The 26,203-nt window shown below is 42.2% G+C and overlaps 1 protein-coding gene across 5 annotated transcripts in view; it reads right to left on the bottom strand.

Moving 5' to 3' along the window:
* Positions 1-26,203, bottom strand: part of HECW1 (HECT, C2 and WW domain containing E3 ubiquitin protein ligase 1) — a 321,611-nt gene that overhangs the window by 44,828 nt on the left and 250,580 nt on the right. For all 5 annotated transcript variants that reach the window (XM_064487726.1, XM_031454627.2, XM_031454628.2 and 2 more), the window contains 7 exons: positions 25,845-26,030; positions 19,889-20,023; positions 10,267-10,372; positions 9,233-9,329; positions 6,348-6,431; positions 5,824-5,933; positions 476-596 (listed from right to left, as the gene is read on the bottom strand). In XM_064487726.1, coding sequence (XP_064343796.1) covers positions 476-596; positions 5,824-5,933; positions 6,348-6,431; positions 9,233-9,329; positions 10,267-10,372; positions 19,889-20,023; positions 25,845-26,030 — 839 coding nt within the window. The remainder of the gene's footprint in view (positions 1-475; positions 597-5,823; positions 5,934-6,347; positions 6,432-9,232; positions 9,330-10,266; positions 10,373-19,888; positions 20,024-25,844; positions 26,031-26,203) is intronic.

The raw sequence follows: 26,203 nt of genomic DNA, 5'->3' as shown, positions 1-26,203 counted from the left end.
CCAGCAGTGTAGGAGGGTTCCCCTTTCTCCACAGCCTCTCCAGCATTTGTCATTTGTGGATTTTTGAATGACGGCCATTCTGACTGGTGTGAGGTGATACCTCATTGTAGTTTTGATTTGCATTTCTCTGATAATTAGTGATATTGAGCATTTTTTCATGTGCTTTTTGATCATTTGTATGTCTTCCTTGGAGAATTGCTTGTTTAGGTCTTCTGCCCATTTTTGGATTGGGTTGTTTATTTTTTTCTTATTGAGTCGTATGAGCTGCTTATATATTCTGGAGATCAAGCCAACATCCTCATTTTTTCTTTCCTTCTTTCTATGTGCATGACTGCTATCACACCGTGGTATCCAATCTCCAAAAAAAAAAAAAAAAAAAAGAAAAAAAAAAAAGAAAAAATCCTACAGAGTCACAGGGGGGAAAGGATGGTAAAATCTACCATGTGAATTTAACAGTGAGGACTGGAGCACTCACTTAATTTTCCCTGGACCCTGACCAAATCCTTTGGCTTCCAGTTTTCGGTAGAAATTGCGGAGCTTGGCCTCAAAGTCTCTCCTGTAGGGTGACGGGGCTCGTGCACTGGCTCTCTGTAAACCTGCGGAGAGAAGCCATTTTTACTGAACAAGTCATGACAAGGGTCAGTAGAGGGAGGGCCACTCAGAGGCACATTCCCGTGTCTTCATACGTTTCTTCTCTAAGCACTTCCCCTTGATTACTATCACTCCTTTGATTACTTTTATAATAAATAGAAATAATACGTTTAAGAGAAAACTGAATTCTGATGACAATAAACATGTACATTTTCTACTCCATTTCAAGTTGTGTTTTTTCTTAAAAATACCTTGATGATCCTATTTCTTGGCTTAATTGTTCTTACATATTCTCAAACAATATAAATCAAACTAGACTCTTCTAAGCTGCAATTATACCATAAAGCAACCAGGGTTGTAATATGCGTGTGTGTTGCACAACTCTAACTGTATTTATATTGATGTTAAAATAAACATGCATGCCCATGAGGGCCCAGAGCATTTAGGAGTTTATGTTAGATTACCTTGCACCACAAAAACAAGATTAATAATATTATTATTAATAATCATTCCTTGACTCTTTATAGAAGACAGTTGTGTATCACTTAGAGTGCTTTGTAAATGATTTATTATCTTTACTTTTTAATGAAAAAAAAAAGGAATGGAAAAATAACATTCTTCTCCAAGTTTCACAGATGGCTAGAATCACAATTTACCCTTTCAATAACTGTTCATTAGTCTATATTCCAGGTATTGCATTTATAAGCCAGAGAAGATTGATACCACCAAGCTCACAGAAATGAGAATATAATTACAAGTTGAAATGACTGTTGCCTGTGAAGAACAGGAACTTAGTTCTTTGAGATCACAGAATACTCTGGCCCAGTTCAGAAAACCTTCCCTGAGGAATAGCTGAAGAATAAATAGGCATGAATTAGATGGAGTGAGTTTGGAAAGGTTGCCATTTAACTGAGAGAAGAGATGAGCTGGGAGAAGAGCAATCTAGGGAGAGGCAGCATGTGCAAATGTACTGTGGCAGAATGGAAAGCAGTGCTCTCGTTCATCTGGAGCACAGGGTGCCAGGACCAAAGTGATGCTGAACAAGGCTTGAGAGGTGGGCAGGAGACAGACCAAATGGGATAAGGTACACTCTGCTAAGCAATTTTGTTTAATGTTAAGCACAAAAGGAAGCCATTGTATGGGGGCCGACGTGATGTGTCTTGAGTTATTAAAAACATCAGTCTTTCTGCAGTAGAGAGAAAAGCTGGATTCTGTCCAGGGTGGATTTAGACAGTCTAAACTAGACTAGGGTGGTGTCAGTGTAGATGAGAAGTCATAGATTGGAGATGAGTTTAGGAGGCAATGAACCGGATATAGGTAGTGAGGCAAAGGTGAGTTTCCAATAGCATAACAGAATGGGCTGTGGCGACACTTACTGGGCTGGGAAACAACGGAAGAAGAACAAATTTGTGGGGACATCATGAACTTGGACTTTGATGGTGGGACCTCTGAATGCTTAATTGGAAAGAGACATAGCTTGAGAGAGAGGAGAAAAAAACTTGGCACTGAGTCTTGAGGATGGTAGGAAGGGAAGGATGAATCTGCAAAGGAGGCCAAAGACGTAGATGAGATGCCTACAGTGGTGTCACAGAAGCTAACTGAAGAGGTGACTTAAGGGGGACAGCCATCAATAATGCTAAATGTGGCTGAAAGATCAGGGGGAGGGCTGAGAATTACCCCCTGGACTGGGTGCCCAGAGGCCCTGGTCACCTTAGTGAAGACACCTCTTCTCATGCACAGGTTTGAGTTGGGGGATTTGGGGGCAGGTTTGGTAGGCTTGTACGATTGGCAGCAGGCATCTGAGAAGGCTTCTGCCTAAGAGCTTCAATGCTCTCCGTGAAGGAAGAAAGGGCCAAGATTTTCCAGGAGAGAACAAGGGGGTGGAGGTTTGAGAGAAGCAGAAATGTCTGAAACAGCAGTAGAAGAAAGATTAAGTTCACCAAAGAAATGTGGTTGAATTTTCTTTTGAGTGTTCACAGACCATGAGAGGTGAGAGATGGCCAATTTATAACTGACAACCTGCCCTGCCAGGTGAATTCGCCCAAGAATGCCTGACTACAGATGCAGAGGAAGCAGACGGAAGATGATCTCGGGGTGGAGTTCTGCGAATGAAATGGAAAGGATCGGGGATTTCAGGGCACTGGTGCTGAAATGATGAACCATGGACTCTGCGCTGGATGAGAGAGGGGCAGTGAGAAAGGGAAGGAGGGGCGTCCATTAACCGGAGGTCCTGATGAGGGCAAAGGGTGGTACTAGGGAGGGCAGTTGAATGGGCTTGTTGGATGGGAGCAGGATGCCTGAGTCAGTGATCTCAGAGATGGTAACAAGGGCAGGAAGGTGACAGGGGGACAGGTGGGTGAGGTGGAGGAGGACAAGGTTTGGGCAGACGAGGAGGTTCAGAAACTGGGAGGCCAGGGAACTGAACGGGTGCCCTTGTGGCTGCTGGAGTCATCCGGGATGATGGAAGGACTTGGGGAGGAGAGGGAGACTGTGAGATGAGTGCTGTGGTCCTTGAGAGGGAGAAAGAGGCTGGGAGATGACAGCAAGTAGGAAGGGGGTTGAAGCAGAGCAGTGTTAGCAAGGATGCTCGGAGGGCACCGGCCCCACTGGTGGGCCCTATAGCACCTGACGTGCGAGGGAACCAAGAGCCACCACTTGCAAAGGAACGTGGCATTGGTGAAACGCCAGGTTTCAGGACACAGTGGGAACTAGAATACAAGTCTATAGGTTCAGGTGTAATTTTCTGCCCAGCAGATGACAGTGCATTTTACAATGTGACTTTCACCACTGCTGGTACTACCACTGTGCCTGTGGTCACGACTGGGCACTTTTCTAATAACTCATGCTTTACGAAGTTGGGATAAACATCTGATTCACTATCTCTGCCTCCAGGTACACTTCATAAAGGCCTAGAAAAATGGAAGCTGTAAAATTTCCCATCAAAATATTTGGACCACATAATCTAAGACCCCGTGGTCAAAGCTAGGAGAGAAAAGGATTAAGCACTTTGACAGAATGAATTGGGTAATTGGATGCATGGTGTTAATCGTCTTTATCAGGAAAGATGGTTCCTTTTATAAAACTTCTCCAAATCATTCTCATTTAGCAACTAAGTTTTTATACTTTCTTATTTTTCTGTTTGCATTAGGATCTCTCCCCTGTGTAATGATGTTAAAATTATACTCTACTGCCAAAGGTTAGGACCAAAGCGTAGACATGCTGTCAGGTTGGGACAATCTCTGCAACAAAAGGGCAGCTCCTCAGGCAGACCCACAGGCCCCCACAGATGGAAGGCTCTGCTCCCCAGAAATAAGTCATCCTGTGCACTGGAAACAACCGACTGTCCCGATACTGACTCTGACCAAGCTCCCGGTCCTCTTTTCCCAGGCTGTGTTGTCTCATTTATCCTGTATGTCGGAGGCAGCACACATGGGACATTTCCTCAGCAATGCCGGTGACACAAATGTACGGAGGAAGGCACAACAGGGAGACACGGACTTAAAAACAGACGTTGGCAACTAGCAAAACTACCGCTAAGAAACAGTTCTGAACAACATGACGGGGATGAGCCGGACGAAAAGATGCTCTAGCTTTACAATCTTATGGTTACTGGGGAAAGGGGGGGTGGGAGGGGATACATTTGGAGTTTGAGATTTACAAATGTTAGCCACTATATATAAAAATAGATTTAAAAAATTTCTTTTGTATAGCACAGGAAATTATGCTCAATATCTTGTAGTAACCTTTAATGGAAAAAACATAAATATGAATATATGTATGTATATGCATGACTGGGACAGTGTGCTGCACACCAGAGATTGACACAATGTAATTGACTGTACTTCAGTGAAAAAAGATAAAATATGCTTGAGTTTTAGAGACCTGTGGCCGTACTGAGGGGCACTAGCTGAGTGAGACACCCCTTCTGAGGGGCGGACTGTATTGCTGGATCCTGTTTCTCATCTCAATTTCCCCACTGGCTTCAAAAGCCAAGCTTGGACTCTACCCCTAGGGGCGGTGAGACAGGAAGTGACTAGATTTTTCAAACTAACTTCCCTCATTCAGTTTTAAAGCTATAAAAATAAGTTTGGGTTTACCCCAAACACCCATGACAGGGGGATATAGAAAACCAAGCCAATGGGGACAAATGCTTCAATATCTGGATCCCATTCCAGGAGTATGGATTTGACTGAAGCTAATTCTCTTGATGAAGCCAGGACATAATGTCTTCTTTTTTCGCTAAAGAGTTCAACATGTATTTCCTCATTTCTGAGGGAAGAATTTTTGTACCATGAGTAAATTCATTCTAATACATAAAGGAAATTTTAGGGGAACAATTTCACATGATGTTAAAAAAAAAAAACTCTTTGGCCAGCACTGTGGGAGGGTTCCCTTCCCTCCAAGCCCTCTTCAGCATTTCTTGTCTGTGGACTTTTTAATGATGAAATAGATAAACAGAAAGGTTCTACACAAGGTATAGCACAGGGATATATCTTGTAATAACCTATGATGAAAAAGAATATGAAAAGGAATATATATATTATATATATATATATTATAAACTGACTATATTTCAATAAAAATAATTTAAAAAGAGAAAAAGAAAAAAAAGCTCTTGGGCATTTTCGTGGGGACCTAATGGTGGTTCCTAGTGAGCATATAACCTAGTAAACCCTTTACAACTTCACAAAATGTTACTAAAATTGGTATTTAATAACATTCTGAGTCATAAGGCACAATATTTCAGAAAGGGCACTTCCCTTTTAAGTGCTTGGAGAGTGTGTTTAAAATGCAACAGCAATTTAGAGCAGGGATCAACAGACTTTTTCTGTAAAGGGTCAGATAGTAAATATTTTTGGTTTTTTGAGCCATATGGTCCCTGTTGCTACTACTGAGCCCTGCTGTTGCAGCACGAAGGTTGCCACAGAAAATACAGAAATAAACAAGTGTGGCTGGGTTCCGATAAAATTGTATTTATAGACACCGAAACTTGAATTTCATGTAATTTTCACATGTCATGAAATATGGGTTTTGTAAAAAAAAAAAAAATTCCAAATCATTTAAAAATGTAGAACACATTCCAGCTTGGGGGCATTACCAAAATATTGGTGGTAATGGGTCAACACCTAATTTAGATAGTGTGTGTATGATCTGAAAATGGAAAGACATTTTCATCTGCTGGAAACTCAGGTGGCCGCTTGCAGGAGAGAGAGCTCCAGAGCATCAGGTTACCTGGGGAGTTCTGAGGCGAGGAGCAGGGTGAACAGCGGGGAGAGAAGCTGTACCCAGGGTGGAAGGCAGCCTGCAGGGGGACATAGGACATAATCTCTTCTTCAAAGAGACTGCAACGTAAAAAAAAAAAAAAAAAAAAAAAAGTTAGTTCTATGTCCAGGAGAGAACGTTCATGAATTGGGGTAAAAGCAGTTACAATTCTCACAGGGCAACCAAAGCACTGAGATTCACTTAGACAGGCACAGCCCAGCACGCAAACTCTTCCTGTTATTTTAAACCCTGATTAATCGTACAACGAGGTCGCCATCAAGCACTGCACGTAGCTTTTGGTACCCTAGCTGTGAATGTAAAGGCGGTGATGGACAGCAGGGAGGGTGTGTGTGTGGGGGGCCCTACTGCCGTCGTGGCCACTGGAATCCTCTAGAACAAACAACAAGTGTTTCAGTCCAGGCCGTGGTGGAGAACTGCCCAGAGCAGCTTTCCCAGTTGCTTTTTCCAGAACTGTTTCAGGCTTAGCCCCTTACCTCAGCAAAATGACCAGATCTGCATCACAGGACAACTTTTCAAGCCCATGATTACCCTCGGTCCGAATATAGTGGATTTTCTCCCTAGAATAAAGTGGGGAAGAAAATAAGAATTACACACTGGCACACAACTGGGGAATGAATCCCTTTCTGATCCTTTTTTATTTTTCTCTTCCAAGAGGGCTGAACAGTGATGTTTTAATGTCCAGGGTATTTCAAGGCATTTTAAGTTCACATGGCCAGGCTCCCACGATGCTCTTCTAGAAATTGCCTTTCCTCGCACTGCCTTCTGTGGTGAAGTAATTAAACTTGGGCAGAGTTGACCATCAGTGGAAGTGACAATCACTCAAGCTAAAGACCTTCCATTCACTCTAAAACTAATCTGCATTTCTTCAAAACAGAGGACCAGGCTCTGAGGGGAAGGTGGTACAAAGACAAAGAAGATATAGATCCTGCTCTAAAAGGGCTTAAAGTATTCAAAGGAGACATCAGTGCATGATAGAACACAAGAGAGGATGGAAAAATACCTTAGAGGTACAAAAAAGAATGCTATTAAAGTGAGGCAAAAGAAAAACTAGAGTTTGCCTGGATTCATCGAGGCTTTGTGTTTGATTGGAGCTTTTAAGATGGGTTGAAAAGCCTTTAAGACAGAAGCCACTCCAGGAATGAAAAAGGTAGGAGACGATACAGGCTGTTTGATGGAGGTGGAAGACTCCAGAAGGAAAAAACTAGCACAGGATGGAGATATAGGTTACAGCCAGACTTTGGAGACCATGGAAATTGTGCTTAGAAATCTTGACTTTATTATACATACAGCATGGGAACCATGGGAAGTTTTAGTTTTTGTTCTTTGGCATTATTTTGTTTCTTGGAGAAATGAAAAAGAAAGCCTTTGTTAATGCATTTTGAAATCCTGGAGAGAATACAGAAGTATCTCAAGATCGTTCATTTGGTTCTTCAGTTGCCATGAATTCCCCTCTTACGAGAAGGTTGACATCTTTCCTTAGCATGACCTCTAAAGGCAGAAAGGTTCTGTCAGGACCAGTCCCTTTTTGGAGAGGGAGCTCATAATTTCATAAGTAATGGAAGTGCCCCCCCAACAAAGAATTTCCCCTCAAAACTCCATGTAAGAAAGCTGATTTTATAAGTCAGCACATTTTTTCAGAAGCTCTCAGACGATACCCAGATTTCCACCCTTGTCCCCATCCCCAAACTCATAAGTCTTATCCTATTGCGTAAGAAGGAGAAATGCAAAATCTACCCCCTTTCATTTGTCCTTGAAAACCTCATGAGGTGGGCACAGGTCTCCCAGTCACAAATCTGGGCTCAATTGCTCAGCGGCCTGGCAGGGGCAGCCAGAGCAGAGATTAGAGGAAGGCAGGGCTGACTAGGGGCCCAGTGAGGGTGAAGGTCACTGCCCCCACTTCATCACAGTGAGGTTAGCATCACTTGCCCACCTCTGCCCTCCACCTGATGCTGTGTAGCGTACTTCCTCAAGGACTAAATTCCAGAAAGACTCCTTAGCTGCTTTGAGGTCCCCTAGAAGAGTGTCTAAAAGCTACCATGGTGGCTGGTCCTGAGGACAGATACTCCATGCAAAGTGTTTTTGAAGGGTGTGGGTGACATGTGCTAGAAGAAGATAATTCTGTTCCCAGCAGGGTGATTGGTGGCATCTTCCAAGAGACCACTGCAAGGTCCAGGAGCAAGATGATGAGGACCAAACATAGGCCATGGCAGGGAGAAGAGAAAGTAGGGCTGCAGGAAGTGAGGAGGTGAATGTTTAGATGGGAAAATGAAGAAAGAGGCAGAAGTGGAGATGACGGGCAGTTGGGAGGATGGTGGTTCTAATTTACAAAGAGTAAAACCACTGGGGAAGGAGGTGTCAGTGAGGGGGCGGTGGAGGGAAAAAAGAGAGAGTGATCCACCCTGGCAGGATTAATAAAGATTTGAAGAGCAAAGAGTCTATCTTTAGGTGTTGGTGACTCACTGAGGGAGTCAAAGTAGAAGGTTGCAGTGGTCAGCCAGGTTCAAAAGACCACCAAATGGGAGGCGAGGCGTTAGAGACAGTCACTGCCTGCATTTCTGCCCACCTTTACCTAATCTTTCACACACACCCCCAGTTAAGCATCTCAATGGTGCTCACACTGTGACCCTGTTTCAGTGATGAGGGGGCTGAGGGTAGAGGATTAATTAACATATCCTTCCATCAATGGTCCCTGAGGGCTGGAGCAAGTATTCAAATTCCAAGGGGACACACTTAACCACTATGCATCTCCAGTTCCTGGAAAGCTGGGTAGTAAACTGAAAAAGAGACAGGCTTGAATATCTCGGTGACAAAGTGGGCTCTAAGTTCAGAGGATACTTTCTCTTTTTGTCTCTTTGGGTGGGCATCCTTTCCACATGAAGTGATTGAGAGTTTCAGATACACTCATTCAAAAATGACCATAATGGACAATAGGGTTTAAGTAGTTAGAACATATATGATGCTTTTTGCTTGCTTGCTTGTTTATTTTTGAACATAGTCATCTAATATCCCATTTACCATTAAATAATTATATTTTAAAAATAAAAATAACTTATATGGTACTTTATGTAAACAATTGTTTGATGAAACAATTATTTTGCTCCCTTTCTGTGCTTCCCTTCAAATCAGTGGAAGTGATTTTAGCATCTTACGAGTAACCTGACAACATGACTGTCTCTGCTTGCAACACTTCAGAGAGCATTAGAACCCGCTGGACCTTTCATTTTAAGTGTTTAGGTTATAATTTAAGTTCATGAATAAAATTCATCAGAAGCATCTGCCCTCTCTCCACAGAGGTTGTCCCACCTGGAAAACTAGCTGGAGAGACCTGGAGTTTAGGAGGTGGCGGACAAGCCCCTACCTGAGTGAGTGGTTTCTCGCCAAGCTTGGCTGACGTTCTTGCAGCATTTCAAAAATGTTTGGCTGGCGAAGAAATGCCACAATCTTGTCATTATATGCTGAAACAGACAAAAGTACAGGTTGTGGTTGAGTCTTCAGCCCAGGGGTAATTTCTCTAATGATTGGAAAACGATTGCTTGATACCAGGATTAATGGAGGAGTTTGAAGGGCAGGTCGCATACTGGTCAAAACAAAATACAAGCTCTTGAGGGTTTTTTCCTGTGACATAAGAGCACTATTATTTTTAGAAGATCAAACCCAATGTGAATCAGATCTATGTTAATTATCTTTTACATTCCAGGAACTTACCTGGATGTTAACTCATCCCCTTGCGAACAGATGAAGGAGAATAAAACAGGTCTTCCATGTGGGGAGTTTGGCTGGCTTCCTTCTGACTTTTTTGGTTATTTTGTCATAGTTATTATGGCAAAAGATTCTTTATGAGTTAAAAGAAGTCCTTTCCTGAGCACTGGTACCTACGGCATTGGCCATTGGTTGATTTCCCAAGAGTAATAATTAAAATATCCCAACCTGTTTAGACTCTCACTTCATTTCCTTTGATACAAGTGGCATGTGTTTTGGAAAGAGGTGGCTGAGGTTAGGAATGGAGATTGTGCCAGCTTCCCCCGCCCCCATATACATGCAGAGAGAGGTCTAAATTAAAAATTGCATCTAATAGCAACAGAACGCATCACCTCACTTGAACTGTGCCCTCCTGGGACCCAGCTAACACATCACTGAATGGAATAAAGGTGAATTGGAATGAGGGTCTGGAGGAGAGGAGAGAAGAGGGAGGGGAGGGAAGAGAGAAGGACAAAGCAAAGAGGAAGGGAAACGGGAATAGAAACAAGGGGGGATGGGAGACAACGGCAGGGGAGTGGACTATGCTATAAGAGAAGAAAAAGAAAATACTGAATCCTGAGTATTAAAGAAGTCATGATAAGAAAAACAAGGTTAAGTACTGGGTACCAGGGGTTCAAAAGGCACAATACATACCCAGTGGCAATGACTCATGTTGATGTTGGCTTCGAATAGCAGCTACGAGGCTGTGTCCTGGCCTGGCCAGCAAAGAGGCTCCTCTGTTTCTAGAGACTTCGGAGGCCTAATTTCAAAAAAGGATGGTTAGCATTAGAAATCTCATCTATTTCGGATGATCTTTCGATACTAATTTTTCAATACGAGGAGTAAAAGACCCTGGCATCTCCAAAGTTAAAGACGCAAGGAAGTTATAATCCTCAAAGTGATGGAAAAATTAGCAAATTAAAAAAAAAATGACAATAGAATGGTTGATGTTATGGCTTTTAAAGAAAGTGGTCCTGCCAAATGTCATGAATGTTCATCAGATTAATACACGAACAGACTAAGAAACATTCCTTTTCATAAATACTCAAAGAGACATAAATAAACTCTTTGTGAAGACTGTCAGTAGGTAGATTTATGCCCTTCATCGCTAAGAGGCAGCACTAAGCCTTTCATTCATCACCGCACGCAGAATGGACCGGCTCTCTTAAACAGCATTTATCACACTCCAATGGCCGTTCTCTGTTTAATGCCGATTATTCCATTCACCATGCAGTATCTCGTGTCCTCACAAAATTCTGCAAGATAAGCATTATTAACCCCGTTTATAAGTGGGGAATCTGAGGATGAGAGAAAATTAAGTTTTTTTCAAAATTGTCAGCTGTAAGAGACAGAATCAGGGTATCAACAAATGCTTGACTGCAAAGAATTTTTTTTTTTTACTTCCCTTTACTAGTAGGCTGCATCCAATATCTTGGTTTGGGCTGGGCATCTTGACAAAACGTCAGCTTGCTGAGGTTAAAACTGATATTTGTGATGGTTAACCTTATTTTAGCTCAATTTTAAATTTTAATAAATTCCCTAGGTTCTAGAGCAAGACCATGAGCTTTCTCCCATGATTTACATACATTTTCGCTCCTTAAGGACCATTGAGGGGTGAGCTATTTAAACTGAGGCACCACAGGTTTTCCACATGGGGGCAGCTTCACCAGATACATGGGGTTTGGTGTAGATTATGACTCACTCTATGATATTTGGCAAAGTAGCCAAAGTAAGCTGTAAAGATATTTAAGAATTTTGCTTATGACTTTGTAAGGTACCCATAAAGAGCTCAAACATCCAGACAGAAAAAGGAAAGAAAATTCTCCCCCTGAAACCAGCATACAATTCACTCACACGGAATTCAGGAGGGGTGATGAGACCCTGTGGTGCAAATTCCAGGTCAGGTCAGGTCAATGTCAAAGTGATGACTGAGGACCAGAACATGTGTGATACTGCAGATGACAAGGCAGGGCAGATGGCTTAGGGGTTCATTATTAAAGAAACAGTAATTGCTGGCTTTACTGCAGGTCCTACTTTCATACTCCGCACAGGTAAGAAGAACATCCTTTGTAGGCAGAGATGTGCTGTCAGTTCTGTGTCTTTATTTGGTAGCCTTTGAACTGCTCTTCTGGAAGTAGTAGGGACGTAAATCCATCCCTTTTCTCTCCTGATCCTTCTCTTTGCCCATGGCTTACTTTTGGGACAAGGGAATAGATTTCGTGCCACTTTGGCTGGCTTGTCGTGTTGACGTCCTTAGCACTCAGCTCTGTTGAGCCAGTCACCAAGACTCAGAAGCTGGTACTTTCGTTACAGCCCTTTGCAGGGAAACGGTTGCAAAGTGATGAAAAGAAAGGTTTGCTGATCGCTGATATGCAATATTGAGCCTCACACTTCTCCTTTTTCTCTGTGAATTAATAAATATGTAAAGGCTTTTTGGGACTGAAATGCTCTGTCTCTTTTCTTTGGAAAGAATTACATCAGTCTGCCTTAATGCGTGTTTAAAATATTTTTGATGCTCTAAAGACCCTCAAACTCAAAGCCCAGTTCATTGAAGATGATCTAAGTGATGAATTAACAGAGAGAGAGACTGGGGAAGCAGATAGATCTGACAGTGAACTTCGAGGAGGCTTGGCTGTGCACTGAACTCGGGTGATACCTGCTGTCACACCCTGAGTGAAACTGTCTAATTGTCAGTAGGTTGCCTGGAGATGGATAAGGCTTTGAAACAGGAAGGAGCTGACTTCTATTCCTGGTAGACACAGGGAATTCATGTGCTGCGGATACACTTTTGGGGAAAAATGGTGTCTACTTCTGAAGTCACCTGCTCACTGGCAAAACTAAGCCAGACAGAAAAACTTCAGAAACCAGAGGAAGGTCAGCTGTTCTGAAGGCAGATGACTGGCTGAGGGGTATGCTTGAGGCTGGCGATGAGTGAGATGGAGAAAACAACACAGGGAAGGTGGGGCTGTTGGGGTCCTTGACACAGAAGCATCTGTCAAGGATAAAGGAGGTGGTTGCAAAGTGGTACTGGACGGCTTACAGACCAGAGTCAGAGGATGGGAGGGCCTCCATAGAAACATCCTTCTCCAACTGAGGGCTAGGAATTTACAGGGAGGGAGACAATTTCAGGTAGGGTGAAAAAAGACTGAGATTCTAAGATTGGATAGAACTTAGTATGCTCGAGGATCCTTGCAGCCCTGAATGGGTACCAAATGGTCCATCCTGAGGGATGTCTGTTATAACTGAGTGGCTGATTTAGCTCTCACTGCAAACATGATGCTAAAAATCGCTTCCCTAACTACTGAATACGCCTAGAAGAATGGATTTTCCATTTAACACCAAAATTAATATGACTCATTGAATTTCCCAGAATTTCACACTTTTAGTCTTAACTGAGTTTCTCATGCAGGAGGGGTTGTGTGTGTGTCAGAGAGACAGAGAGAGGAGAGCCCCCTAGTGGCCTGCCTCTCCCCGGACATGCTCTGACTGTACTGACTGGGTAAAACGCAGTTTGCAGGAAGAGCTGCTTTTAAGATTTCTTTTCCTTTTGATGTTGCGATAGCTTTAATCATAATTGCAAATGTGAAAACTAGCAACATTTAGCGGTCCAGACAAAGCAAAATAGATATGCTCACAACATAGTTTTCAACAATGTGTAAACAAGCGTCTCTTCTGTGTTCCAGTTTGGAAACGTAAATTGGTGTTTTTTTTTTTTTTTTTAAAGCTGTGATTGAAAATCGTAGGCTTTAGACTGAATTTGGGTCCACTAATGCTCCCTTGAAAACGCTAGAGACCTGATGATAAAAAAATAGCAGATCGAAAAGCCCAAGGATGAATTCATCACTAGATTCCTTTCGTATTCTAAAAATGGATTATTAATAAAGCTCGTAGAGCTATAAGAATAAAAGAGAGAGAGAGACCTATGTTTGAGTCATTCAACGTATTTATAACAGTGAAAAGTGGGCAAATAAACATAATGGACAAAGAAAGGCTTGAGTTAAATTACGGTAGATCCATGTGATAAAGTATGGAAGTATTTTAATGGCGTGGAAACCATCTACAAAGTATTGTAATGGTAAATAAAAGAAGATACAGAACCACAGACATGTTCCATGTTTTTCCTTCAATGTACCAGAAATTGTCTCTAGATGGGGGGGGGGAGTGGACTGTATGCGCCTTTTAACTTCTTTTCCATCTGTGCCTGTACTTTCTACACAGACTACATACTGCTCATAATTCAAAAGTTTATTTTCATAGGCGTCTGAATTTTACCAACTTCCAACCAAACCTGTAATCCAGGAAAGGTTAAGTGGAATCAAGAGGAAAATTGCCAATTTTAAGAAGCAGTGCAGAAGTCACCCTCCCCCAAGGCAAGCTTCCTGAATGAAGATTTCTGTCGTCGGAGCCAATGTGATGACTTTTGGCTTACGAGCAGGTCACTGCAAAGAGTGACTCAGAGTGACTTCTGCTTTGAGAGTGAAAAGTCAGTTTCTCTTTCCTTTCCCTTTCTCAGACCCTTCCCCTTTCCTGGGGCAACTATTGTTGAGCTTTTCTGTATGGGCCCTTCCAGAAATTTCCTATGACTGATGATTTCCTAACTGGACCAAGATAAGATGGTGAAAGAAATGAACATTATGTGCTCTGTTACCCTTCCCTATTCATGTTAATTTATATTGCAAATTGCAGTATAAATAAGACAGATTTGACCTACAGTGATTTCCTTACTGATGGAGAGATGGATCCAGTATTTATAGCCCCGTGTGTTCCTTCCATTCATTTATGTCCAATTCCATTTGGCTACTATGGAAGAGAAAAAGCTGATTTTGTTGACACTTAAATGTGTGGAGGACAGATGCGCCACTGTATTAAAATGCATGTTAAAGCATCAAACAGTCATCTTTTTATGCATAAAATCCCATATTACTGATAACTGCTTTCAGGAAATGGCCTGAAAATTTTTCAGGGGAGGTAAAGGCTAACCCAAAAGATGCTGAGCAGTGTCTCTCTTAAAAACCTATCATTGGGGTTTTGAGGGAAATGTTTACCATTTAGAATCTTGGCTATAGAAAGTGATTTTAATTCTGTCCTTACATGCAGTTGATCAAACATCAACTGCTAAGCGACACTCAAAAAATGGCTCATGAAGGTGAACAGAAAATATCGATTCCTAAAACGGAGGTCTAAGACAGACGTACAGTGAGCTCCCCATTACCCATGGTAGGTGACAGAGAAAAATCATGGATCCTTGATTATTCCTGAGTCTCATATTTCTGCTGCTTAGCTGTCCTTTCTAACTGGCCATCCTGCTGTTCCCACACTCATCATCAGCTCAGCTCCAGGCACACCGGCCAGCCTCCCCAGCCGGCTCTCCTGCTCATCTTCTCCATGTGCTGCTGGTGGGACTGCGACTCAAGCACCACAGACGCTGAGAATCGTAGACCTGGAATGGATTTAGTGGCCATCCAGTAAATCCATTGGCAGATGGGGAAACTGAGGCCCCAGAAAGGGCAGGAAAGGGCAACGACACACAGAACCTCTGTGGAGAAGCCGGAGCTCGGACTCCCACCTGCTGACTCAAGTCCCAGGTACCCCTTCCTCCACACTCCTCCATTTCCCTGAGGGTTTTCTCTTTGTCACCCCAACGTAAGGCCTTGTCACCTCATACCTGGCCTGTGGCAGTGGCCTCTCATGGCCTTTCTCTCTCAAATCCCTCTGTGCCACAAGCCTTCCTCTTCTTGGCCATCATCGTCTCCTTTTAAAACTACTAGTCGGGGGGAAGGTAATAGCTCAGTGGTAGAGCATATGCTTAGCACGCACGAGGTCCTGGGTTCAATCCCCAGTCCCTCTATTAAGAAAAAGTTACAATAAAAAGATAAAAAGTATTGAAGAGAAAGTGACAAATGTTGAAGTAAGGCACAGAACATCTAACACCCATATACTAATACGTGGGTATCATAAGTCCCTGGGAAGAAACATCAAAGTAAAGAACAAATATTAAAACTGGGAAAACTGGACAGCTACCTGTAAAAGTCTGAAATTAGGACATTTCCTAACACCATTTACAAAAATAAACTCAAAGTGGATTAAAGACCTAAATGTAAGACCAGATACTATAAAACTCCTAGAGGAAAACATAGGCAGAACACTTGTGGACATACATTACAGCAATGCATTTTTTGAACAAGCTTTTGGAGTACTGGAATTAAAAGCAAAAATAAATGGGATCTAATTAAACTTAAAAGCTTTTGCACAGCTAAGGATACCATCAACAAAATGTAAAGACAACTTACAGAATGGAAGAAAATATTTGCAAATGATGTGACTGACATGGGACTAATTTCCAAAATATACAAACAGCTCAGACACCTTAATATCAAAGAAACAAGCAACCCAAGCCAAAAATGGGCAGAAGACCTAAACAAGCATTTCTCCAGCGAAGACATACAAATGGCCAATAGGCACATGAAAAAATGCTCAGCATCGCTAATTGTCAGAGAAATGCGGATCAAAACTACAATGAGATATCACTTCACAACAGCCAGAATGGCCATCATTGAAAAGTCTATAAATGATAGATGCTGGAGAGGGTGTGGAGAAAAGGGAACCCTCCTACACTGTTGGTGGGAGTGTAGATTGGTGCAGCCACTATGAAGGACAGTATGGAGGTTCCTTAAAAATCTGAAAATAGACCTACCACGTGATCCAGCAATCCCACTCCTGGGCATATATCCAGAGAAAAATTAAATTCAAAAGGACACATGCACCTCACTGTTCACAGCAGCACTGTTTACGATACACAAGACATGGAAACAACCCAAATGTCCATCGACAGATGCCTGGATAAAGAAGATGTGATATATTTATACAATGGAATATTACTCAGCCATAAAAAAGAATAAAATAATGCCATTTGCAGCAATATGGATAAACCTGAAGACTGTCATTCAAAGTGAAGTGGGCTGGAAAGAGAAAGAAAAATGCCATATGACATCATTTATATGAAGAATCTAAAAATAATAATAATAATAAGGACACAAATGAACTAATTATTATTTTGATGTCTTGAATACGTGTAAGCATATTTGACTGTCCTTTATGACTGGATTACCGCATTCTGTTGTTTCTTATTTTGTAGTTGGCTTTATTCCTTTGATAACTATGTAAGTTTAAAAAGCTAAAGATCTAATCTGTTCTTAAAAAAAATGATCAGTACATACATGTAAACTTAAAAAAAGTGTAGTATACTGTATACATGTATTCACATACAATATAACGTGTACGTGCAGTCAAACTGTAATAATCCTACATAATAAAACTGGAAAAAAAAGATACACACACACACACAAAGAACAGACATTAAAACTTCATTAAATTAAATTAAAATTAATTAAATTAAATTAAATTAAAAAAATACTCGTTGACCCCTGGACTAGGAGCTGGGAAATCTGGACTGTGGTCCTGAACTCTCTGTGAGACTGAGTTCTTGATATTTCAGTTTACTTGGGTATAAAATATGATTCTTAACTGAAGTAGAATTACCACCGAAGAGTATTTGGAAATGCTTAGGGGGGTATTTTGTGTTGTTTGTTTGTTTTCATAGTAACTGGCAAGGTGGGGGCACTCCTGAAATTTAATGGACAGGACCAGACCTTACAATGGCCTGAGATGATTCCACGCATCAGAGAACTGGCCTCCCAAATGGCCAAGAGTCTTGCCCTCTTGAGAAACAATGGATGGACTGAGCTGTAAACCCCTTTTTAAAACACAAATCATCACTATTACTTGTCTTCAATTCATTCAATGGACCCATAAAAAAGTCCCAACTCTCTTCCATGTGGCATGCACAGCTTTCCAAAAACCAAGACAGAAGCCAAGTGGAAACTTCCTATCCTGGTCACACCAAACTAGTCACTGTCTCTCCACCTCCTCATGCCCAGCTGGGCGCCTGTGCTTATGCTGAGCCCTGTGTGGGGCTGCTCTTCCTCTGCCTTTGTACTCAGTGAGGGTTTACAGATCTTTCCAGGTCTAGGTCAAGTAACTCACTTAAAAAGGACCTTTCCCTGGCCTCCTCTGAACTTCTCTCTTGACACTCAGTCATATTCTAATTTCTCTTTTGACTTAACTCTGTGTGTATTTATGGCCTGGCTTCAAAAACAGAACGCAAAGTTCTCCAGGAGCAGGGAGCCTACCTCATACGTCTTGGCATTTCACGGGGCTCAAGGCAGGTCATGCACTTCATCGATGTTTGTTGAACAATATCACATCACAGCAAACACAATTAATATTCTCCCCCCCCCCCCGCCCGTCTCCTATTTTATACCCAGGTCCTCCTGGCTCCTCTGCCCCTGGGCTGTGCGTCCTCACAGTAGGAGGAGTCAGGCATTTGTTTTCATAGAGGCTGGATCTTTGTTTTCTCTGGTATGCTGCCCCTGGGTCAGATATCCTCAGCTCCCCAGCCTCTCTCTCTGCTGTTTTTCTTGGTTTTCCCTCGTGTCAGTGCAAAGCTACCAGCAGAGAGAGGCGGGGCAGAGGGATGAGGGGTTTAAAACCCTGATGGACAGTCGGTTGGAGAGTGAATGAATTAGGAAGCATACAGAGAGCTGAGTGCCCTTTTAGCATCATGTGTAGTCTGTCTTGGCATTAATATTGATATTTTATCATGATAATGTGACTTTGGGCTAGTCCATCGTATCAAACAAATGTTTTAGGAAAGGTAATGCAAGGGGTTCTCACCTTCTTAATCTTGTTCTCTCAACAGAGAGGTTTTTAATACTGATATTTTCAGGTTCATTTCTTGTAAGTGTAATAGATCTGTATGTTTAGGGGGTTTCATTGCATAATTGACATTTTTTGACTGATGGGGAATCTGTCTGCAGTACAGAGCTTCTTTTATCAGATGTAGTTACTCTATATTAGTACTGAAGTTACCTTATTATATTAAAGAACTCGGACATTTTAAAATTAGATTAAAATGGCATATTTCAAGCTGATGCGGAATTTGGATTTTATCCATGATCATGTCAAGACAATACATCTTGTACGTTCTGACGGTGCTATAAAAGCGAAGGCGACTATGTGTGTTGAGATGAGAAGTTGGGGCGCTGCTTTTGCAGTCTGTGAACGTGTCTGCTGCTGAGTGTCTGGTGTCTGGATAGTCCTGACACCACACAACCCTTGGGGGTATATAATACTCCCTCTCTGCATGGTCACATACACATTTATGTATACGCAGAGGGACTTAACATGCTCTCAGCAGTATCAATACACCGACAACAAACTCTTCCTTTGAGACTCTTGTTTGCTCTCTGGAAACTGACAGAGGTGTCTGACAGGTGGATGGTCATTTTCTGTTTCTCCTGGGATGTCCACTGCTGCCCTCACCGGAATGACTCTCTGTGGGGCCACGTATAGATATATATATATTTCTCTTCTTCCTATACCACTTTTTTCATCTTTTTACCTCTTTGTAATCTAACTACAAAGATGCTTTATGAGAAATTACTTTATAGGGAATTTTTCTCAGAGCCTGTATCTCCTGAGATCTGGGTGGTGTCTGTGAAAAGGAGGTACGGATAGATGCTTGGACAGACAAAAAAGGGTTTGCTTGTCACATTGTCAGGAACTAATCAGCAATGGAAAAGAGCTTTGATTTGAGAAAGAACGGGAAAGGGTACGAGATATAGAAACAGTCATTCAGAAAGACAAGGAACATGACGTTTAAGAAAAGTGGGAGCCTTTCACGTGGAATGAAAGACAATATAAACCAGGAAGGTGGGAGGGTGGGAACAGAGTATCCACGTGGCCCAGGGAGCTCCCCCAGTTTTTAGTCTGTGTTTATACTACTGAAGTCTTCTCTGGGGTCTGGGGAGGGGCAGAAATTTAAAGGCAGTCACACATGGCACCATAGTTCCGTGGTCTTGTAAGAAGGCACACGTGATCAGTAGCCCTGGGGAAGCACAGCCCCCACCGTGAGTGCAGGGATGTCCCGACACTGCATTCCAGTTCCTTTCAACTGGACCGATTTCCTGTAGCATGATTGTGGAGGACAAAAGTGAAGGTAGAAGGAAGGCCATCTGAAGATGGGTCTAGGGCGTGAAGTGGGTGCCCCAAGCCATCATCCATTATTCTATAGGGATCTGGACCCGGCTCAGCCCCTTGGGGAACGGGCACCCCCAGATCCCATCCACTGAGGGGTAGCTCTGGCCCCACCAGGAGAGGCAGGGCCGGTGGTCCTGTGGACGGTGGGGCAGGGGAGGGCGTGGCAGGGGGCTGTTACCTCTCCAGCGCTGTAACTTCGGAGTCTTTGGAGGTGCTGTCGGTGAGTCAGATGGTTGGGAAGACGACCGTTCTGGAGAGGGATTCGGGGGTCAATGAAAGTGGTGGCCCGGCTGTTGTGGTCCACGAAGAAAGACTGCAGACAGACCAGTAAAGAAAGCACACTGCATAAGAACGAGCCACAGGGAAGCCCGGGCTGCAGGGGGGTGATGCTCCGGGGCTGGGTCGTCATGTATGGGCCTGTCCCTCCTGTACATCTGCTCAAAGCCAGACGGGAGACGGAGCTGGTGCTGCAGCTTATCCAGTCGGTCAACGAAGCAACGCCAGTCGCTGATGACCCCTTTATGCTGTGGGGCTACGGAGCAGTGACCACAACACTTAACGTGGAAAACAAGAGGCATAGAGCCTTTGATGGATAAAAAGCAATTCTAGAAATTAATTTGTAGAGCATTTAAAATTATAGAATTTTTAAAATTTATAGAATTAGCAGTCTCACTGGGAAAAAAACTTTCAAAGGACAAAAAAATAGAAAGAAGATAAATAACCCAAATCATCCCAGATATTACAATGGAAAAGCAATCACCAAAGTATTTTTGTGGTTTTTTTCTCTTCCTATGCAAATATACATATATACATATACTCCCCACATCAGCACCTATAATTTTGTTATAAGATTTTTCACCTATTATTTTATAAGCATTTTTCTCAGTTATTAAATATTTCTTTTACCACAGAATTTTAATGAGTGTGTAGTATTCAGTTTGACGAATGCATAGCAATTAATTTCAGTACCCTCTAGCATTGGACATTTGACTTTTTTTACTATTTTACAGTAATGTTTCAGTTACCCCTCTTGTACATAAGTCTCTGTGGCATGCCTGATTAGTGTAGATCTTCCAATTTATGACAAGGTCATTCTTTAAATCTGAAATGATCTCTCACAAAAGAGAAACTAATGCTTTTTTGTTTCTTTTACAAAATCTTTTGTATTAGAAAACAATCTTACAAATACTCTCTTTTGAACAAAATGTAATGTTTGGTAAAGATATCTTTGCCTTCAGTGACCTCAGCCAGTGCTGACTCAGAAAGGGTTGTTATTTCCAACAGTGTGGATGGGACTGAAATGATGCCCCCCGCCGCAACAGTGTGTCAGTTGCTCAAAAAGTGATGCCAGTGAAAAGCAAAAACTTGAGTAAAGAATCTGAGTAAGAATGAAATGTGCGTGGAAAAACCCCAACACTTATCACGAGATTTTGAACAGATGAGTACAAGCTGAATGAATATCCAGTAAACGTGGACTTCTAAAAAAAAATTACAATTTAGTGGCATTAAGTATGTTCTATTGTGTGGCCATTACCATGATTCGTGTCCTCAACTTTCTCATGTTCCCAAACTGAAATTATGCTCCCATGAAATAATACTTCCTCATTCTTCCCTCCCCTCTAGATCCTGGTAACCTCTACTCTGTTTTCTGTTTCTATGAATTTGACTATTTTAGATAGCTCATATGGGATATATTTGTCCATTTTTCTCACTCAGCATAATGCTTTCAAGGTTAATCTAGGCTTTGTGCGTCAGATGGTCATTCCTTTTTGAAGGGTGAATAACGTTCCATTGTTTGCATATAACAATGCAATTCTTTTAAACAAAAGAATTAATATATGTTCCATTAACAGAAAAGTATTCAAATCCTGACTTACTTTGTCTACTTAATCTGTTGAACTGATGGTTATAATACACATTTTTCTACCATATTGTATTTCTTTCATTTCCTTTGTATTTCTCTTTTCTTTTTCTTTATATAATATGTATAAGTTCCTTGGCTCATACGGAACACATGATTACTGTATCTTTAATTGTGACATCAATTAATATCAAATCTTTCTCTGACCCCTTTATAATGATTCAGATTTCTACTCTCCTTTGTATGATATTAATACACCACCACTGATTTTTCTGTTATTGTTCTCGCAATATATTAACAGCGATTCTTTTCCTATTAAACTTTTGGAATCATTTCTTAGGTATGTTTTTTTATAAGCTGAATTTGTTTGCCATCAGATCTGATAGTTATCTACTTTCGGTATGTAAGTTTATCCCATTTCCACCTGCTGCCACAACTATTATGTTTGGCTTTACTTTTGCTATTTTATTTTTATTATTTTAATTTTCTTTGCTTTCTTATGGATTTTTGGGGGTGTGTTTTGCTATGTAAACTGTATTTTGTTTGATTTTATCTTTTGTAGGAATTCCAAAGAAAGAACTCTGGCTTGAAATGGTACAAACGGTTGCCAACTATGTATTTAGCCTTTGTTTTTCAAATTATCCGCTTTGACTCCCCTTACACTTGACTGGGAGCCTGGCACAACTTTTCTTGCGCTGCTCACCCACCCTCTTCCTGCTTCTTCATCCTTTAAATCCTAGTCTGGGGATACTGGTTCAGATCTTGATACTTCTTATACAAATGTATTCCATTTTTGTTATCCATATTTTATTGAGCCTTTTCCAATGAATTTTAGAACATTTTAATTTGAAAGCAATCATTTGCATTTATATTTATGTGTTTAGTTGATTTAAGTACCCACTACCATCGTTTCTCTATGATATGATTTTCCCATTATTAATTTTCTGTTCTGCTTCATTTGTGAGCCATCTGGAGAATGGTTTTTGGTGTTTTCTTAGGGCAGGCACAAGAGTAGCGTGAACTCTGAAACCTTAAACATGGAGTTTCTTCCTGAGTGTCTTCACACTTGAATGATAACAAATTTTTCTGGAAATAGGATGACTGGACTACAATCTTTCTCATCAATAACCTGCAGTCGGTGCTCTGTGGGCTTCTACAGTTTGGTTTTATGGATGGGAAATTTGAAGTTTGCCTGATTTTAATGCTTTTGTAAGTAACTTTCACACGATCGTGGCTGTATACCGATACTATGTAAAAAAAAAATCACTATTTAAAGATATTGCAGAGTATGTGTAGATACAGAATTTATTTTAATTAGTTTCGCTGTATAGCTCAGTGAGTCCAATCAATCTGCCCACCTGAACAATTTGTTTTCAATGTTTCAATGTTTTATTTTCAATATTTAACTAATAATTTATATTTATATTTAATGTTTACTTATTGCACTGTACCTATTATTCTGGTTTCTTCTTCACGAACATTTATAAGTCATTCATTCAACAGAGATTTACTAGGGGCCAACTACATGCCAGGCACTATTCAAAGCCCTCAGAGTTTCGTCAATGAGCAAAACAAAGTTCCTTGCTCTCAAGGAGCTTAAAATTCTGCCAGGAACAACAGACAAAGAGGTAAATCTAACAAATACATAAATTACATAGCAGAGCACGTGGGTTATGGGTCTTTGGGGAGCTTGCGATATTAAGTTGGTTGATATTAAATTGGTTCTCTCTGAGAATATAAGGGTTTTTTTTCTTTTTTCAGTTTTTACATTTTTTTTCCCACTTTATCCTTCACTGTTTGCGATCCAGCACCTCCCTGGGCTTTGGGGGCTGTTCCCATGGTCATATTTTATACTAGCGATTTGATTTCACACAGTGTCTGTTCTCTCTGTTTATCTCTCTGTTGTTACCTTTGGTTGTTCCTTGCCATCTTAGAACACTTATTTTTAGCCCGTGTTCTTTTCTTGTTTTTAATTGTAGGAAGAACACCTAACATGAGATTTACTTTCTAACGCATTTTCAAGTGCGTAGGACAGCACAGTTAACTACATGTGCAATACTGCACATCAGATCTCTGACTCACTCGTCTTGTGTGGCTGAAACTCTATACCCATTGAACAGAAACTTCCCACTTCCCCCTCTCCCCAGCCCCTGGCCACCCCGAGTCTCCTCTGCTTCTACGAGCTTGTCTATTTCAGATATCCCATGTAAATGACTAGCTAATTTCACTTAACACAACGTCTTCCAGGTTCATCCCCGGGGTAGCCTGTGTCAGAATTCCCTTGTTTTTTAAGGCTAAATAATATTCCATTGTATGCATACACCCCATTTCCTTTATCCAGTCATCCATCAACAGACATTTAGCTTGTTTCCAACCTAACCCAACCTAATCTCTTGGCCATGTGAATAACGGCAAACAACACGGGAGTGCAGATGTTTCTCTGAGATTGTGACTTCAGGTCTTTTGGATCAATACCCAGCCTGGGATTGCTGGATCCTTGGCTACTTCTGTTTTCTTATGTCTGCTTCCTCTTGACTTGTTTTCTGTTTGTAGCTGCTGCTGCTTGCTCAACTGAAGTCATATGCTCCCATGCCACTTTGCAGATGACGGGCAGGTGTCTTTAAAAAATTCATTTCTCTTTTCTGCAGGAAATTCTAGGAGATACGGTTTTTCTCAGATAAAGATTCTGTTTCCTTCAGGTAGAAGTAGAGGTCACTTCTCATTCTGTGTTACGTGTTCATTCTGCAGTAGGGGCTGCCTCTGTCTTGTGCCCGCCACCCACAGCCCCGCCACCTCTCTGGGTGGTAAGTCTCCTCGCCTCTGCCCTGGAGCCCACTGGGGCTCACACGCAATCTCTCCTGAAGTTGAGCAGGGGCTGTGTCCTCCTTCCTCGGATTTTCAAGATGACAGATGAGTCAGATGTCATTTTGTCCTCCTTGTTGGGATGACCATGCATTCAAAGACACCAAGCAGCTCAGCCCACACGGTGCATACTGCAAGTGAAGGCTGGCGTCTCTGAGTATGTCAAGAAAACAAGAAGCAGACTGCGCGAGTGAGGAACCAGAAGATGACTTAGAGTTCTAGAATCCTCTCTGGCTGCCTATGAAGACAGTTTTTGCATAGAAGGCTATCACCACACCATATTCCACTGTCATTCTCAGTCGAAGCCACATCCAGTAAACAAGAAGGTCCTGGGGAACAGATTCTTGCTATGGTGGCTTTTCTCCTACACAGGGTCTCCCCACAACCTGCTGGTTCATCCCCGACCACAGAGCTGGTCATAGAGATTCACTGTACTGCAGACTTGCATTAGTGGACACCATCTTCTCACACATACTCCAGAGAGTCGAGGATCTGAGGCAGGCTAAGGGGTTTGTAGGGGACGGATTTCTGGCTCCCAGGGCACAGTGACGCCCCATCAGGCCACTCTGGGAAACTGTGGTTTTGCATGTGCACAGTCACAGAGGAAAGGAGCTGTGTGACGCAATTTCCCACTGAGACACATGTCTGCTGGTAACACTTCTGATTCCTTTGACACTAAAAGAGGGACGGATTCTGTCTCCCCAAATTTGTAAAAGATCACACGGGGGCAGTTCTCTAGTACACTGTTTGGCTTATCCTAGAAATACACTGAGATGACTGATGGTGGTTAAGGAAAAACATTCTCATTCTTGCCTTCGCAAACTCAGCTGGGCTCCTAAAGCATCGCTGGGAAAGACTAGTTTTGGTTAAGGTCATACAAAAGCAAAATGTAAGCCAGTAATATTACATGAGCCCAATTCACCATGTCCCTGTTTGCCAGGCTGTTTTCACGAGGACTGAAGGCTTATTAGGGAAATCACAATGAGTAATCTAATAATGTCACTCCCATTGAACTAATAATTTCATTCCTTGAGAGGGAGTTGTCTAGGAGGCAAAACAATAGAAAGGTCATTGAACAGAATTGGGTTTCAAGTTCCAAACCTAAATTTAAAACTATGTAGCCCATAGTTCTCAGCTGGTGTGATATTTTCCCTCCCCCCACCACACACATACACCAGGGGACACAAAGCAATGTCACAACGTGGTGGCATCAGTGGGCGGAAGGCAGGGATGTTTGGAAACACCTTGCACATCACAAGATAGAAACCCCAATGCAGATCGTTACCCCTCCCTTCCTCCCGGTGGCCAGGCTTTCCTCTCCTCATCAGCCTCCCTCCTCACTTGCTCACTGGTCTTTTCCTTCAGGCAACGAGCCCTTTTGAGGTGAGACCCACTCAGCAGTCACGCTCACCTTTCCCTGCTGGTCCGTTTTGATCTCCCAGCCCCGGGGCAGTTCCAGCCGCGTGTCTGCGAACATGTTGATGAAATTCACCAAGTCCCGGTTGTGCTGGTAGCGTTCGAAATTGCGCGCATCCCGCCGGACTTTCAGGATCATGTGCTTTAAGCAGGTGCTACTGGTGAAGACTCGGTAGGCACTCTGAGACGGGGTCAGGCCGATCGGGGAAGGGAGTGGGGTTTAGGAGAAACACAGACCAAGCACACTTTGAGCACCTTAGCAGGCTGCAATATGATGGCTACGCAGAAATTTGCTGTGAGCCTTGCTGGGGAGGACTCAGGAGCAGAGATCTTGCTGGAGAAGTAAACGCCTGT

The sequence above is a fragment of the Camelus dromedarius genome, chromosome 7 (genome assembly GCF_036321535.1).
Source record: "Camelus dromedarius isolate mCamDro1 chromosome 7, mCamDro1.pat, whole genome shotgun sequence".
NCBI classification, from domain to species: domain Eukaryota; kingdom Metazoa; phylum Chordata; class Mammalia; order Artiodactyla; family Camelidae; genus Camelus; species Camelus dromedarius.
This window is presented reverse-complemented; position numbering and strand designations above follow the sequence as displayed.